General features: G+C 43.6%; 1 protein-coding gene across 1 annotated transcript in view; it reads left to right on the top strand.

Moving 5' to 3' along the window:
- The window catches only part of LMCD1 (LIM and cysteine rich domains 1), a 57,604-nt gene extending 39,912 nt beyond the window's left edge, over positions 1 to 17,692 (top strand). Inside the window, exons 4-6 of the mRNA XM_082210435.1 lie at positions 6,613 to 6,948; positions 15,952 to 16,167; positions 17,533 to 17,692. Of these exons, the coding sequence (XP_082066561.1) occupies positions 6,613 to 6,948; positions 15,952 to 16,167; positions 17,533 to 17,691 (711 nt within the window). The 3' untranslated portion in view covers position 17,692. The remainder of the gene's footprint in view (positions 1 to 6,612; positions 6,949 to 15,951; positions 16,168 to 17,532) is intronic.
- Positions 17,693 to 18,190: the final 498 nt, after the last annotated feature.

Genomic DNA, 18,190 nt, shown 5'->3' with positions numbered 1-18,190 from the left:
CCTCTCCTCCCCCCATGCACCGCCTAAATGTGTAATGGGGGTTCCCCCAGCCCTCCAGAGCAGATTTGGAGCTGGCGCAGGGCATGTACAGGAAGAGGAGGAGACTGGGAAAGTCCCATTAAGGTAGCAGGAATTCTTCCAAAGGCTTCCACTAGCGTAGCAATTTAGTTGAATACAGCACTAAAGTTTTCTTCATGTCACTAGGAACAAGTTTTAATTACTGTATTTTTCGCTTCATAGGGCGCACCGGACCATAGGGCGCACCTAGTTTTTATGGGGGGGAAATCAAGAAACAAAATATTATTTCCTCCCCCCCCCCCGCCCCAAAGAGCAGCGTGCAGGCTGCACGACCTCTGCCTTCTGGAGGGGTTGCGCAGGGCTATGGCACAAGCCAAGGCAGCGAGCGGGATGGATCCCGCTCACTGTTTTGGCTTCCTTTTTAGCCCCACTTTAGCCCTGCCGGGAGAGGCTGCACAGCACTAAAGAAGCCATAGCCCCGTGCAGCCTCTCCCTGCCGGAGGGGCTGCGCGCGGCTATCCCTGAAGCCTGGAGAGCAAGAGGGGTCGGTGCGCAACGACGCCTCTCACTCTTCAGGCTACAGCGAAAGCAATGCGAAGCCTCCAGAGCGCGGAGGGAGAGCTCCCTCTGCGCTTTGGAAGCTTAGCGTTGCTATCGCTGAATCCAAGGAGCCTGCATTCGCTCCATAGGACACACACACATTTCCCCTCAATTTTTGGAGGGGGGAAAGTGTGTCCTGTAGAGCGAAAAATACGGTACTTATTTGAGTTGATGAAGTTATTTAAGCCCTCAATAAAGTTTCTGCGACCAGAATAAATACCTTTGTTATTCTCCTTCTATATATAGGCACGTGAAGCTCAGGAATTTGATATCCTATCGTTGTGAAAACAAGTAGTGCCCTTTAACTCAAGTACATTTATTTAATGCTTACAGTTTACATGTTTTGTTTAGAGTTTTATCTGTCTTTTGATTGTGTTTTCCTGTGATCCTTAAAGTTTTGGGTTCTTGTTGACTGTTTAGATGTTTTTAGTTTCCATAGGAGGGAATAACTTTTGTCACACAGAGAGAATCGGTCTCATTTATTCAGTCAAGTGCTCTACTCTATCCCTCATGCATAGCGATGAAACCTTTCATATCCAGCACTTCTGAATGATGTCATGTAACCCAAAGTATAATGCTTCATAAGGAATGTGCCAGATCTAGCCCCCAACTGCATTTAAATCACTATAGCGCCACTTGAAGCAGTCATGGATTCCCCCAAATAATCCTGTAAAGTATTGTTTCTTAAAAGAAACTTTCCCTACCTTTCCCCTTAAAGAACTTCCCACAGTTCCCTGGGGAAAACGAGTGATTGTCAAATCACTCTGAGAATGGTAGCTCTGTGGGGGGAATAAGGTCTCCCCACAAACTCTCAGCACCCTTAACAACTTATACTTCCCTTTAAAGAATGACTCTTTAAAGTGGTATAATACTATTTTAAAGCTATTGTACAGATGGGACCATATTGTTTGCAACTTAGAAAAACAAATACTACTATTGAACCTTCGGTGGCTTTGATAGCATAATCTTCTGCAGCATCTGACTGGAGCCTAACAAGTTCCGAAATCAGGTCCAGCATTCCTTTCCATGCCCAGTATTTGGACTTGGCTGACTTGATACAATTGTGAGAACACATGAAAATACATTCAAGATATCTGGAACAGGTTTAGCAAGCGAGATTTGATTTAGCTGCGTGCCGTGATATCTACACTTTAAATAAAAATACTTTTTTCTTCACCTTCAAACTGACTTAAGTTGATTTCTAAGCTGTTTCCCAGAACTCTGTTCTACATGCCAAGAGGGATTTGGAAGTGAAAGTGATACAATTCAACAGCTTAAGAGGCAGAGTACACCAAAAATAAGGACATTTCCTCAATGTGAGGTGATGGATTAAACTCCGGGTGGCCAATTTGGTGCTCTCCTGGTCCTGCAGGGCTGGGAAAGGGAAATAATCTCTGTGAAACAGGCTGGAGACTCCACCTTTAATTTCCTCTGCCGCCTCCTTTTGTGGACTACAGCACCCATTATCCCTGGCCATGCTGAGGGGAGAAAAGGAAATTAGTTCATAAAATAACTGAAGGAACTATTGTGAAATAGCGAAAAGAATTTTCTTTTCATGAGCTTCTCCCCAGCAGCCCAATATGGTAAAAGCAAGTTGTTTCGGCATACATTTAAACTTCTGCATTTTTTCCTCAGTTATGAGAAGATTGTGTTGTGCTGCTGGTTTGGCAGATGTATGGTGGCATTCTGTCTGAGAGGAAGAAGACGCCCATAGTAACCCTTAATGAGGCATGCTGGGTAGCCATTCCCAATTTAGAAGCATTTGCATCCATGTTTGTATGGACAGTTTGTCCAAACAGGGGTAAAGGCCATGAGTTGCCCAAATGTGGATTGGAATGACTGCTGTCGCACCTAATCGATCACTGGTTACAGCATTTCCTTTCTAGGAAGGAAGGAAGGAATGCTTGTGTGGTGTTCACCTTGTTCACTGTGCTCTCTAGTTTCTTTAGGGTTTACTTTCATCAACCTCAGCCAGCGTAGCCAATGGTGGAATTGTAATCCGAAACAACTAGAAGGGCGCCAGTCGGATGGGGAAGGCTGGCATGGACAATGTTGAGCCAGTTGACCATCTGACTTGGGATGAAGCAGCTTTCTTTTTAAAATAAAAAAAACTAACGTTGTTGTTTAGTCGTGTCCGACTCTTCGTGACCCCATGGACCAGAGCACGCCAGGCACTTCTGTCTTCCACTGACTCCTACAGCTTGGTCAAATTCATGCTGGTAGCTTCGAGAACACTGTCCAACCATCTCGTCCTCTGCATAGATAACGGTTAACATTTTAGGGATAATCCAGACATGCATTTGTGCTGTATTTCAGGCACACACCCACACTTTAAAGCTCCCCGTGAATTTGCACAGGCCCAGTTTTATGCAATGAAATGGGCCTGCCTTTATTTTGTGTGCCAGTTGATAGCTGTGCTATACGAACATTGTACTTAATCAGTCACAAGAGGTCTGGCAGATTTTGCTTGTGTAACTGCATTGGGCATATTGTTTAAACATTTGGGGAACAGGTCTTCTATTGCAAAGCACTAGTGGGTTATGTTGCATGTTTCAAACAAGCAGTACTTTAGCCTGCTGAGGTATTTAATATACACCCTAACAGTTGTGCTGTTCATTAGGCAAGTGCTGACCAAGGTGGAAATTAATTGAACTCTCCTGAAAGCTGGTCTCTAAAAAAAACCAACCAGTGAATGTTCAACTTGGCTGCCTATGAACAAGTCACGCTACGAGAGGGAACAGTTCCCTGTCAGAGAATCTCTCTCTCTCTCTCTCTCTCTCTCTCTCTCTCTCTCTCTCTCTCTCTCTCCTAAACTCTGTTCCATAAAGAGATTAACTGCACTGAAAGTTCTCAGCATCCTTTTTGCAAATGTTAATCTTGAATGGGACCAGCCTTTTGTCTCCAGCTATGAATTACAAGCCAATGACTAACTTGATTACAGTACTTACAAACTACTTTGTTTGATTTGAAACATGGGTCTCCAAATAAAGTGCAGACTTTTCTCATTCCCCCCCCCATAGCATTGGACTGTGTGCTTGAGTAATAAAATGAGTTGGCTACTGGCCGCTGAACTTGGTGGCCACCCCCTGCCACCAGCTCTCCTGTTTGGCACTTGAAAAAGCAGTAGAGATTGCAAGGGGTGGTGGTGTTCAAAGGTGTAAACGCAACAAAATACTGATTTATAAATTAGCTTACTTAGGTTAACTAATGGCTTTACAGAAGGGAAAATGGAAGACCTTCCAGACTGTATGCAACCCTGCGTAATTTTTCTTTTTGTTGTTCCCTCCCCCCCCCCAGCACTAAATTAGAATCATTAACATCTCGCCCAAGTGCTGTTTGTGTGCTACATGTGGGTTTATAAGGCATTGCAGCTGGTGGTTAACTGTTAACAAGCTTGCCTTTCCATGGCTTTTAGCCAGCTAAATTTTGGCAACCACTTGAATGTAATCTTTCATAAATAGGAAGCATGTCTCCAGGCACATACTTAATATTTGCTAGACACTAGGGATGCCAAAAAGGTTAAGGGAGATTGAAGTTTTGGACTTGTGCCTTTGGTTTTTGTGACACCTGATGTGTGCTGGGGCTCTTTCTTAATCTGTTGTGTTTCTGGGATGTCAATCAAACTTAGGCTGGAGTGGGGCAGAGATGGGGCATCTGTGTCCTACCCTATCTGGCAGGAGCAAGGTATGTTGTCACCAGGCCAAAAGCAGTGAAAAGGAAACCCTGACTGATAGATAGATAGATAGATGATAGATAGATATATATTGCATATCTATTCTGAGTGGTTCAAGACTAGGCCCAATACTCCTTACAAGTAATCATCCCAAAATCCTCAGGGGGCCTGTTGTGATGACTTTACGAGACACCTTAAAAGATAAAGTTGCTCATATATTTGCTTAGACCTTGATGCCTCATTTGCAGCAGTGTCTGAGAATGTTAACAATATCATCTGGTCTGATTTTATGGGGTGGGTTACAGTTTCTGTGGTCCAAGGATGTAGACAAGACTTGTGTTCAGGCATTCAGCTGAATACAAATGTTTGCATGAGTCACACCCCAATGTCTCTGCCCACTCAGTTCCTGACCTTCCCCATGTCTGCAGGCTGATTATATTCCTGTTTGCTTCATAATCACCTCATGTGACTAGAAATCCCGATAAGGCATAACTGTGCCCCAGTGACCTCTCAGTTGGACCACTGTAATATGTTATACATGGAGCTGCCTTTTGAAGTTAGTCTAGAAGCTTCAGACCTTTGTCAGAGTAAAACTGCTCGAATTTTGACATGTACAGCATAGTTGTATATTTTGCAAGTGTTCAGAATTTTGAGAACCTGTTTTTTCTCCACCAGTCGTCTTGTGTGTGGCTTTTTTGGCAATTTAATTGTATAATACCAGCAATTTTGTTGAAGAACAGTATATAAATACTTGGGGAAATGCTTCAAAAATATTTGAAAATGTGAAAAGCCTTTGACATGATACAGCAAGGATGGAGAACCTGTGGCCTTCTGGTTGTTGTTGGGCTTAGACTCCCATCAGCCCCAGCCAGCATTGCCAAAGTCTCAGGAAAAACAGGACTTGTGAGCCAGCAACACCTGGGAGGCTCCACATTTCCCTCCCCAGTGATACAGTATCTCTGCTGCATGCTCTGTACATGGGTATTGCATCATGAAAGGATGCTCTCTTGACTTGACTAAACCTGACATACAGTTTGGCTGCACAAGACTCACATCAGGTGGCAGTGGTGTAGAGCCACTGGGAAATTCCTTACTGGTTGTCAGGGCAACGTGCTGCCATTTGGGATGCAAGCAGTAGCAGATGACACAGGTAGTGTTGGTGGCATCATTCGCCTGACCCCTCAGCTTTGGGAGTAGTAAGGTAGGGGAGCCAATGCGGTGCTCCTGCCAGCACATTTGCTCACCACTGCCCTCCCCTGCCCTCCACCACCTTGCCCCTTGCGCTCTCCCAGTAAGCAGCAGTGACTCTGCGACCTCCCAACCCCACCTTTGCTACTTTGCTACTGAATGCAAGGGAGAAACTCCTAAGATCTGAGTCATCTGCTGTGTTGCGTGGAGAGTGGCTTCCCTAGGGAAATGGTGGACAAAGTCACAGAGATGGACAGCCTTAGGCATTCTCGTTCCTTCTGGTGTCTATATGCCGCTTGATGCATTCACAGGTGGAGATGAATCAGCGTACAGGGGGGAGGTTCAAAAAGTTTCTACATGGTGCTATGAGAATAACTTGCACCTAAATAGTAGCAAGACAAAGGAGATGGTGTTGGACTTCCGGAGGAAGAGAGGGGAACTAGCCCCATTGTATATTAGGGGGCATTGTATGGAGAGAGTCTCTTCCTTTAAATTTCTGACAGTTTACCTTAGTGAAGACCTCACTTGGAAAAACAATATAACTCAGGTGGTTAGGAAGGCCCAACAGAGACTTTAATTTTCTCAGGGCCTTGCGAAAGAGCAATGTGAAACAACAATTGTTGACCTCCTTCTACCGGTCCACAATAGAAAGTGTCCTCTCATATTGTATCACAGTGTGGTACGTTGGCTTGACAGCCACAAACAGAAAGTCTTTACAGAGGGTGGTGAAGACAGCACATGATATCATGGGCAGTCCCCTGAGCCTGCTAGATGACATCGCAAGGGATCGTTGCCTTAGGAGAGCGAGGAAAATTCTCAGGAACGATTCACACCCCGGCCAGCACCTCTTTAATCTTCTACCCTCGGACAGGAGATATAGAGGTATGATCAGTCGTACCAACAGGCTAAAAAACAGTTTCTATCCGTGGGCTGTTAGGCTGCTGAATGGAAAATAATATAGTTCAACTGACTTTGGGGTTTGGTGTGTTATGCAACAAGCACACAGAGTGCAATGAGATTGAGTGTTTGTGGGGGTGGGGAGGCTCAGTTAATTTCATTGTACACAGGTTGTACATTGACAATAAACGTATCATTATTATCTTGTCTCTCTCTTTTTCTTCCACGTAAATCAGGCTACCCAGTACATGGAACTGATTTCGAAAGAGATGCAGCCAGTGGCTGGTACAGAAGGTGCTTATTATCGTCGCAGGAGGTTGATGAGACAGCTTCCTATTTATGACCAGGATCCTTCCCACTGCCGGGGCCTTTCAGAGAGTGAAATAAAGTTGATGGAGGACTTTGTGAAGAAATACAAAGATGGCGTTCTTGGCGTTGGGGAAGTTGCACTGCCAGGTCATGGAGGAACTGCCAAAGATGATGGGAAACAACATGGTGAAGGCATTCCTGCAAGTAAAGAAGTTGTTTCTACCAATGGAACCCTGGGGGACGTGCCTAAAGGGCAGGAATTGGTAAGTATGCAAAGGCTTCCCTGGAGGCATATAATCGGGATACATAGTGCATGGAGTTGCATAGGAAGGAATGGAGCATATTTCTGTGTTTGGCCAAATGTGGTTTAATGAAAGAAAACAATCTGTCTGCCAGAAGTGCTTAAAACAACTTAAGTGTATTTTTCGGTATAGACTCCCCAGTAATCTTGGAAATCTTAGTCCTTGAGTTCACGAGGCCGTCATGCTCACATACTTACTAATTTCGGAGCTTCTTCTGAAAAACCTTTGTAACAAACTGGTGGCATTGTCTTTTTTAAAATATTTTTATTTTCCAAGGATTTTTTAAAATGACAACACTTTTACATTCAATTATACACCAAATTCCTCCCACTTGCCATGGCTTCCTAATTCAATCATTCATCATCTTGCATATAATTATTTTTCCTTTGTTATTTTCAAATCTTAATTATAAATACGTTGTCCATATTTAACACATCGTAAATGTTACAACAACCCTGCTAATGTTTTAACATATTTACAGTGTTCTTTAACATATTCTATAAATTTTACCCAATCTTGTAAGAATTTCTTCTCGTCTTGTTGCCTGATCCTCATGGTAAGCTTTGCCATTTCGGCATAGTCTATCACAGGCATAGGCAAACTCGGCCCTCCAGGTGTTTTGGGACTACGACTCCCATCATCCCTAGCTAACAGGACCAGTGGTCAGGGATGGTGGGAGTTGTAATCCCAAAACAGCTGGAAGGCCGAGTTTGCCTATGCCTGCTCTATCATCTTGATTATCCATTCTTCCAAATTGGTGGCAATGCCATGGATGTGTGAATTGGGTGAGCTGGTAAGTTGAATAAGTGGAGAGAGGTGGGGGAGAGAGACAGATTGAGGAATGGGTTGGGCAGAAGTGGGTTGAGGACTGCCAAAAGGTGGGCTTGGGGAGTAGAGTTTGCAGGTATGAGCTCCTTTCTTTTTTTCTTTCTTGCCCTATGCTCTGTAGCAGTAGTGGAACGTACATATTGGCTCTGAAAGAGACATATCTGATAGTGTCTCAGTCCCTGCTCTAATTTTTGCTAGAGCAAGGGTAGGTGGGGGATTGTAAAGGGCAAGCTATCAAAAGGGGGAATATTACAAACAGTGAAAACCCTTTGCAAGTTCATTGCTAGACCATTTTGCAGCGACTCAGTCTGGGAATGATTTTTGTTACCCATTCTAGGGGGGAAAAATACACACCACCCTTCCTATCTGAAGGCTAAGACTTCCGCTTAAAGGCATTTGTAAAAACCATCTTGGCAAGGGAGGTTTATTTTGACTGCAAGTTCTTCCCTCCAAGTAAATACATACCTGTGGTGTTTATTCTCCAGAAGAATTTAATGCTTTATTTTTTTCCTTTGGGCACCAGTGGAAAAGCTAAATTCTTTGAAAAGCAATTACAAAAGCTCCATTTGTGCAGATGTCGTGAGACTGCTAAACTATGGGGCTGCTCTGCAAAATTCCATGGAAGGTTCTGACATTCCAAAAAAATGGAACATTTAAGCTTTTGTTTGGATTAGCAAAATGGCACCCGTGTTAAGGGCTGTGGGTGGGTGGTTAGATAGATTGTCCTCAGGCTATTCAATCAACAAGTGTTAGGATGTTGATAAAATCTTGTAGAATTTAAAACAAAGTACAATGCAAAGTGACTGCTTCTCACTTTGGTTTACAACTGCAGGTTCCTGGTGTTCTCTCAAAAAAAGATCTACTTTTTAAAACTTCTTCCATGTTCAAATTGTTTAGAATACATCTCAATACTTGGCAGTAAGCGTACCATCACACTGCTGAAATCCCTATAATTTTTATCTGATTATCTTGATTTTTTAAAAAAATAAATAAATTGGCAATTACACGTCTACTCTATAATTCTCCGGGAAAATTGAATTGTGTGTGATGTGCCAGCACTTTGCTGTGCCAGGCTGCCATTATGAAGCAATAAGTGAGAATCTGCAAAGCCACAAAACATTGTTCACAGACTAGTTTCCTTCAGTGCAATAACAACCCTTTTCTATGACACATTGAGTGTGGTCCCTTTGCACGTACAGAGGTTTTGACCCTCCTGTTAAAAAACTTTTTGCTATTCACACTTGCATGTTCCCTACTTCTCTGAGAGATGAGGGGAAACCCAGGGACGGTGATACAAGTTTGGACAGGGTCTTCTAGCATCCTATACAGTATAACATTTGCTGGCATATTTGTAAATAATTAGGTGCAAAATTGCTAATTCTGCATTGGGTTCTCAAACAAAGAAGCAGTACCCTAAGACTAAATCAGTTTTAGCCATCCCTAGCCCAAACATTTCAGCCCTCTGCCTAACTCAAACTTAGCAGTGACAACTGGTTATGACAATTAAGTTTGTTATGAATAAAAAATCGTTTTAAGTTAGAGCTTAATAATTATTTCACTATAAATATAAAGGTAAAGGGACCCCTGGCCATTAGGTCCAGTCATGGACAACTCTGGGGTTGCGGCTCTCATCTCACTTTATTGGCCGAGGGAGCCGGCGTACAGGCAGGTGGCCAGCATGACTAAGCCGCTTCTAGCGAACCAGAGCAGCGCACAGAAACGCCGTTTACCTTCCCACCGGAGCTGTACCTATTTATCTACTTGCACTTTGACGTGCTTTCAAACTGCTAGGTTGGCAGAAGCTGGGACTGAGCAACAGGAGCTCACCCTGTCACAGGGATTCGAACCACCTTAATTGTATTTCAGTTCAACAATTACTTTGATAAAATACATATTTTGTTATGTGCAAATGGCTTTAGATACCTATTAGGTCCATAAATTACCATATAGCATATATTCAACATGAAAAAACAGCAAGAATTTGTTGTTGACAAAGGACAGCTGGACATATAAAGGGCCCCATTACCTTCAGTAGCTTAGGGCCTCATCAAACCTAAATCCGGCCCTGGTCAGGACCAAGAATGACTCTCTTTTTGCATCCCTTGCAAAACTACAGGACAGGTTTCTTAATGCAAACTCGGCCAGCTTGTAAAAAATACAAAATCCTGCATTTGACAAAGTGAGCTCTGGTCCACAAATATATCTATCAGTCTTTAATGTGACAACATAGCTATGCGTCTAATTTTTGCATCTCTGCAATTTATAAGGATTTTTGTGATTTTAAGAATGCAATTGTTAAGAATACAGTGGTACCTCGGGTTAAGTACTTAATTCGTTCCGAGGTCCGTTCTTAACCTGAAACTGTTCTTAACCTGAAGCACCACTTTAGCTAATGGGGCCTCCCACTGCTGCTGCACTGCCGGAGCCCGATATCTGTTCTCATCCTGAAGCAAAGCTCTTAACCTGAAGCACTATTTCTGGGTTAGCGGAGTCTGTAACCTGAAGCGTATGTAACCCAAGGTACCACTGTACATACTACAGTTTGGATTTTAAAAAAATCATGTTGCTTCGAGTTACAAGTTAACTGCACTGTTGGGTCAATACTGTACTATCTTAGTAAATTAGTCAGATTCACCTGAATGGTTACAGAACATTCTGTGCACTGGTGGAGAAGTCCCTCCTTTGCCCATTTTACCCTGGCTGTGTTAAAAGAAAACAAACTGTGCAAAGAGGAGGCTGAAACATAAAAACCTCCAAGCTTTCCATCCACTACTAATCAGAATTCACCTCTGTTCCAGAGCATTCTTTGAAGCCAACAGCAGTCAAATAAACACTCGCTGAAAACGTACCCACATTTGTTCAACCACAAGGACTTCAGCTTTCAAGACATTAGAGAACACCAGTATTAGTGCCAAACATTGAAACCATTTGGATTTGGGGGGGGGGGGACTGAAGCTTTTTGCTGTTATTCCATAATTTTGGTGGCTCAAGCTTCAAGCATTAAAATCTGAGATAATGGTGAACTAGCACAGTTTATACTGATATTGGCGGGGGGGGGCTTGCCACAGTTCATGGGGGAATTCCTGTTGGGCATCTATACACAGTGCCAGATTTACGTATAAGCTAAACAAGCTATGGCTTAGGCCCCCACTCTCTTGGGGGCCCCAAAAAAATTTAAAGGGGAAAAAACTGGATATACATTTCCAAAATATGATAAAAAACAAAATCATATATTTACAGCTATTATTATTTCATGTTAAAGCAAGTTTCTAGAGACTAGATTATGAGTCTTTGTAAATTGTGTTTCTAAAGGAACTTTTGTTATTGCCAAGTGCCAATGTGTTTGCATTATTAAGTTTGTTATGAATAAAAAATCATTTCAAGTTAGAGCTTAATAATTATTTCACTATTAATATACTTCTTTTAAATTGCATTTCAGTTCAACAATTACTTTGATTAAATACATATTTTGTTATGTGCAAATGGCTTTAGATACCTATTAGGTCCATAAATTACCATATAGCGCATATTCAACACAAAAAACTGGCAATTTGTTGTTGACAAAGGACAGCTGGACATATAAAGGGCCCCATTACCTTCAGTTGCTTAGGGCCTCGTCAAACCTAAATCCGGCCCTGTCTATGCAATTAAATCTAAGGCCAAAGCAATCCAAAATTTCTGCCACTGCAATTGCAGAGCAACATCCCCAGTCCGGTCCCTTGTAGGGTTGCCATACGTACGGAATTTCCCGGACATACAGTCATACCTCTTGTTACATTTGCTTCAGGTTAAATCTTTTCAAGTTGCGTCTTGCGGTGACCTGGAAGTACCGGAAAGGGTTACTTCTGGGTTTTGCCGCATGCGCTGATGCTCAAAATGACATCACGTGCATGCGCAGAAGCGGCCAATCACGACCCATGCACGTGCAGACGCGGGTTGCATTCTGCTCATGTTGCGAATGGGGCTCCAGAACGGATCCTGTTTGCAACCAGAGGTACCACTGTACCTGGAATTCTGCAGTCGGAAGCAGAGTCCGGCAGAAATCATCAAAACGTCCAGGGAAATCCAGGCGTGTAGCAGCCCATGTCGGCATATTTCACTTTTTGAAACATGGCAAACCTAGTTACTTACAGCAGCAGCACCAGGAGGAGGAGGAGATTGATTGTGTCCTGATCTCTGCACCAACTCCATACTGGCACTGTGATCATTTCCAATGCCAGCTGTGACAGCAGCCTGAGCAGCCAATGGGTGCTCAGCCCCTTCCTCAGCTCATCCCCTTCTTCAGAATGCCCTGTGCCAGGGCTTTCCACCCAACCCCACTAGCAGGGATACTGCAAGCAGGCCTTCCACATGCACACTGAGTGGGCAGAAACTGGGAGGTCTGCACAGGCGAAGTGCTGCTTGTGTTACTTGACTGGCAGGAAACTGGCTAAGCTGCCAGAAGCAAGTATATCAATAGGAGTATAGCATCTAGATCAAGGGAAGTAATAGTGCCACTGTATTCTGCTCTGGTCAGACCTCACCTGGAGTACTGTGTCCAGTTCTGGGCACCACAATTCAAGAAGGACACGGACAAACTGGAACGTGTTCAGAGGAGAGCAACCAAAATGGTCAAAGGTCTGGAAACGATGCCTTATGAAGAACGGCTAAGGGAGCTGGGCATGTTTAGCCTGGAGAAGAGGAGGTTAAGGGGTGATATGATAGCCATGTTCAAATATATAAAAGGATGTCACATAGAGGAGGGAGAAAGGTTGTTTTCTGCTGCTCCAGAGAAGCGGACACGGAGCAATGGATCCAAACTACAAGAAAGAAGATTCCACCTAAACATTAGGAAGAACTTCCTGACAGTAAGAGCTGTTTGACAGTGGAATTTGCTGCCAAGGAGTGTGGTGGAGTCTCCTACTTTGGAGGTCTTTAAGCAGAGGCTTGACAACCATATGTCGGGTGTGCTCTGATGGTGTTTCCTGCTTGGCAGGGGGTTGGACTCGATGGCCCTTGTGGTCTCTTCCAACTCTATGATTCTATGAAGTAGAGGCCTCTTCTCAGTCCAAACCTCTCACAACTCGGTGTAAGTGTCTTAAGACTGGACACACAGTAACTACCTCTTGGAGTCTCATTTTAAACCTCCCACATTCAGCAAAGCTCTCCCCACCAGTGCAAAACATCTCTCCGTAGGCCTTCAGTGATGTGGTCAACTTGCATAGCAAGCTCGTAATAAAGGAAGAGGCTAAAGACTGCAGATTTCAAAGAGTTTAGGGAAATCCATGTACAAGTCTTGGCTTTCCGAGTCCTTTTCTTGAGATTCAGCTTGGGGCTGGAACACAAATATTCCACCGATGCCAAAGCTTCCCTTCACAGGAAAAGAGTGGTTTGTGTGCTTAAGGGAGGGATTCTTCGGGGAAGCTGTTTTTGTTTTATTTCATTTCAGTGGAAATGGAAATAAAAAGCTGTCAGTATTAACTAAGGAAATATTCATTGGCATGCAATGTGATAAGCCACATATTGAAAATAAGTTCTCACCGTGGAGACTCAGGGGGCCAACAGCAGCCTTTCCTTATGGTTGCAATAGCAGACTTAAAAGCAAACAAACTAGCCTTATATCAAAAAGAGGCAATTTTTTTTCTTCTGCATGCCTTCTAAGATCAAACTAGAGCACCCTCAACTCTTAACCATATAATGTTTAATTGTATTGTTCTTTGAATGGCTGGGAAATCCCAGCCGGATGGGTGGGGATAAATAATAAATTATTATTATTATTATTTTATTATTTGCATGGCAGGATGGGGGGAAGTTCATAATGGGCAGGGCAAACCAGACCCTGAATCTGCTATGCTAGAGGGGGCTTCAGTGGAGTAGAAGCTGTCCAGTTCCACCAGCAGGGAAGCTCCATTGGTGAGGGGTACCCCAATGAGTCTGGAGTGAGCAGGCAAAAGCTGCCACCACCAGTGTCCGTCCGTTCCTCTCCCCCCGTTCAGTAGCCAATAGAAAACCGGAAATGGTTTTTTGCTGCCATGGCTAGCCAGGAATTAAGATTACAGCCCAAGACTATAAAAGGCTGAAACAAATACAGTGGTACCTTGGGTTACATACACTTCAGGTTACATATGCTTCAGGTTACAGACTCTGCTAACCCGGAAATAGTACCTTGGGTTAAGAACTTGGCTTCAGGATGAGAACAGAAATCATGCTCCGGCGGCGCGGCGGCAGCAGGAGGCCCCAATAGCTAAAGTGGTGCTTCAGGTTAAGAACAGTTTCAGTTTAAGAACGGACCTCCAGAAAGAATTAAGTTCTTAACCCGAGGTACCACTGTAATGTCATAATTCAATAATTTAAGGTGATCGGTAGGATCTATATTTGAATGTCAACGTTATAGCTTGCTGAATCTTTCCCCTTCAACCTGTCATTAAATACTTATGTGAAGCTAAAGAGAAGGGCGGGGGATGTCTTAGGCCACAGTTATCTTGGGAGGTCCCCATGATCACACAAGCCCTGTTGAACAGCAGCCATACAAGACTTCACAAATGCTGCTAAAAATTACTTGGCAATATTTGCTAGGAAACAGGATTAAAAATCCCAGTAACATTTTATTAAAATAAGAACACGAGAAGAGCTATCTAGTCAAGCATCCTCTTCTCATAGTGGCAGCCAAGTGCCTGTGGGGAGCATAATATTAACATGAAATTAAAATGTAACTTAAAAACAAAAAAACCCCTTGAATTTTAGTTTCGCAGGAAGTAACCATTTTCTTTGCCATGTTGTATAAAGTGCAACTATTTTTCTAGAATTTGTTTCTATATTCATTTGCTATTTGCACTCATAAATGAGGTGTTATTTTTGCTGCTTTAGCCAAATCTCAAACTTTATTAAGCCACTGTTTCCAGGGAGGGTATATGTAACTTTCCATTTTCAATCCAATAACATTCTTGCAGCTATTAACAAGTAGAAGTTAATAGGTAAATAAGTTATGATAGGCGAAGAAATACTTTCTTTTGTTTGTCCTGGAACTTCTAACATTCATTGGATATCCCTGAGTTCTGGTGTTATGAGAGAAAGAAAAGCTTTCCACTATCCACTTTCTCTGGCTGATTTTATACACTTGTTTCATGTTTTCTCTAAGCTAAGAAGCCCCAAACGTTGTAAACTTCCCTCAGAGCGGCTCCATCCTGTTTATCACCCGCTTTTCAGAACCTTTTCCAACTCTACAGAATACTGTTTTGATTCATATCCCATCTATTTTTTAAAGCAGACTGTCTGCTATATAGCTTGCCATCTGCGTTGTAATCCATCACGGGAGATCACAATTGAATTAATAAAACAAATAAATATTACAAATATGAATCTAATTTCTGAAGATTGTTCTTGGCGTAAAGAACAATTAGTATTTTATTATTTTAAAATGTATTTCTATGATGCCTTAACATGACCCAGAAGAGAGAGAGACTTCATTGTAGTCTACATTTTGCTCAGTTCGTTGGTTTTTTTTTGTTGTTGTAGTTTTTTGCAATTGAGTTGCAATTGGAATACTTGCTGAAATACCCTTAGGGCACGTCAACACGCTTTGCCCTCCCTCTGTAGCCACGGACCAACATTGTCCCGTTCTCTTGCCAATGCTGGTGGCAGAGCCATGAAGAGTCTCCATGCAGTGGTGCCGATTGATGTGTTGAGCTACAGCATGCAATAAACTTGCACACTGTGGCTGATGTAAATGCTTCCACTTGCAGGGCCTAAGGCAGGAGATCCTAAAAGCTGGCCCTGGGGTTAAGGTGAATGGGAGCTGGCTGACACTAAGCATGAAATTGTACCTTTGGCTGTGAATTGGTTGAGCAGTGCTTAAAAGAGCCAGTGTGGTGTGGTGGTTAAGAGCGGTGGACTCGTAATCTGGGGAACCGGGTTTGCGTCCCCGCTCCTCCACATGCAGCTGCTGGGTGACCTTGGGCTAGTCACACTTCTGTGAAGTCTCTCAGCCCCACTCACCTCACAGAGTGTTTGTTGTGGGGGAGGAAGGGAAAGGAGAATGTTAGCCGCTTTGAGACTCCTGAAGGGGAGTGAAAGGCGGGATATCAAATCCAAACTCTTATTATTATTCCTTGCAAAAGGGTGGATGAATATTCATTACGGCCTTACTTTCTTCTTCAGTTCTGCGACCTCTGCAAGCAGGTGCTGCCCTCAGAATCCCCTGTGGTATATGCCAGCAGAGGAGGCTATGATCGTCAGTGGCATCCCGCATGCTTTGTGTGCTGCAAGTGTTCTGAACCGCTTGTGGACCTGATCTACTTCTGGAACAATGGGGCCATCTGGTGTGGGCGTCATTACTGTGAGAGCGTAAGGCCACGCTGTGCGGCCTGTGACGAGGTATGACAGCTGGGGAAATGGAAGTCTCTTCTCCTGCATAGCTCTGAATTTCTCTGCCTATAAGAAACTATCAGCTCTGAGAGATTGCATTTGGCCGAATGCCTCTGCAAAATGAATACTTGCCTCTAGTATATGAGTGCTTTTTGGGTGGGGGTGGGGATTTTGGTGGATTTGAGGAATAGAAAATGGAACAGGTGAATGGGGGTGGAACCATAACTACTCACGGAGGAACCTGCTTAGCACCAGGTACAGAAATATAGGGAGTGGTGTGCAGCTTTGAAAAAAGTGTGAGTAGAATGACTTCTGCTTGCACAACTGAGCTTTCCTGTCCCACACTGTCCCCAGAGGGTTGGAGGAAACCCTAGAATAGATGTAGGGGTCAGGTGAGGGAAGAGGAGAAGGGGAAAGTCCCATTGCACAGCAGGTCGTTCTGCTTGCACAAAGGACTACTAAGCACCATGTTAAATTCAACTCAGTGGTCTGATCTGCCTAACTTGGTGAACTAAACTATGACTTACCAGGACCATGTCAACATGCAAGCTCTTGGAGATGATCTCTCAGCCACTCTACTCCTCCCTCATCCTTTTTGCTCCAGGGACTTTTGGATTTGTGTTAGCCTTAGCTTGTTATCTGAAACTGGGCTGATAGTTAACCTCTCTCCTCGCTAACCATGAGCTGTTTGAAATATATTTAAATCACGGAAACCAGAAGCATTTTAAGGTGCTCTTTTTTTTGTTTCAGTTTTATTTTAATAAGCAGAGGTTCTATAAAAACCGAAAGCGGAATATAAACATGCCCTACAGCTTTGAACTAGCTAGGCCAGGGGTCTGCAACCTTTAAGACAAAAAGAGCCACTTGGACCCGTTTCCGAAGGAAAAAAAACCTGGGAGCTGCAAAACCATTGCGACATTTAAAACGAATATATCTCCGGAGCCGCGATCTGACAGCGGGCGGGAAGGTGACGTCGGGACGGTGCGTGACTAACGCACGCACCGCCCCCATGCGACATCACAGCCAGTACAGCGCCCGCCACAGTGGGGAGTCTCGGGGCGCACAATGCGCCTCCTCCCCTCGCTAGTATCTGCCCCGGAGCCGCAGCAAAGGTGTAAAAGAGCCACATGCGGCTCTGGAGCCGCGGGTTGCAGACCCCTGAGCTAGGCCAAACTACTTCCATAGTATATGTTGAGAGATATCCTCTTTTGGTGTGTTGCTAAATAGTTATGATGCAAACACTGCTTTGTTTTATATGTGTTTTGGCTTGCCAACTGCTTTGTTTGTGTGTTGCTTCCATAATGAAGCAGTTACAGGACTTGGCTGGCTCTAGGAAGAAAGCGACATGATAAATGGAGTTGTTTACTTCCACAGATAATATTTTCTGAGGACTACCAGCGAGTCGAAGGCCTCACCTGGCACAAGCAACACTTCACCTGCCTGGAGTGCGAGACCTTGCTGACAGGCCAACCATTCATCCTGGATGCAGCCAACCTGCTATGTACAACTTGTAGCAAAAACAAGCATCCTTAGTCGGCATGAAGTTTCTCAAACCAAAGTTTTCATTTTCTGATGCCATCCAGATTTGAATTAATGGGATAAAAACACAAGGAAGGGGGGGGACAAGTGAAGAAAGTCACTTCATAGTGGCTTTGGACTACTATAGCTATTTACAATCATGTTATCCTGGGAAATGAGGTGGGAAATGATGACAGGGTTGCAAACACATCGGGGTGAAATCTAGAGAATGGAATGTTCTAGTTCTTTCTAGAGAGATAAAACTAACGTTCTGGAAACCAATGCCCATAATGTTCAATTACTGATTGCCTGCATGTTACAATAACTAATCAAGGGTCTCTAGAAACATGCAGAATTCTTAATTTTGCTGTCGGGGCTCACTACCTTTCTTGTTATGAAAGTGTTATATTTATAGATCGAAACCACCACACTAACTCCAGCCAAATTAGTGGCTTTAAAGAATGGAACTATGTGGCAAAAGGTATATAACCCCAACGTTCACAAGAACTTTCTC

This window comes from Podarcis vaucheri, assembly GCF_965113315.1.
Source record: "Podarcis vaucheri genome assembly, chromosome: 2".
NCBI lineage: Eukaryota > Metazoa > Chordata > Lepidosauria > Squamata > Lacertidae > Podarcis > Podarcis vaucheri.
This window is presented reverse-complemented; position numbering and strand designations above follow the sequence as displayed.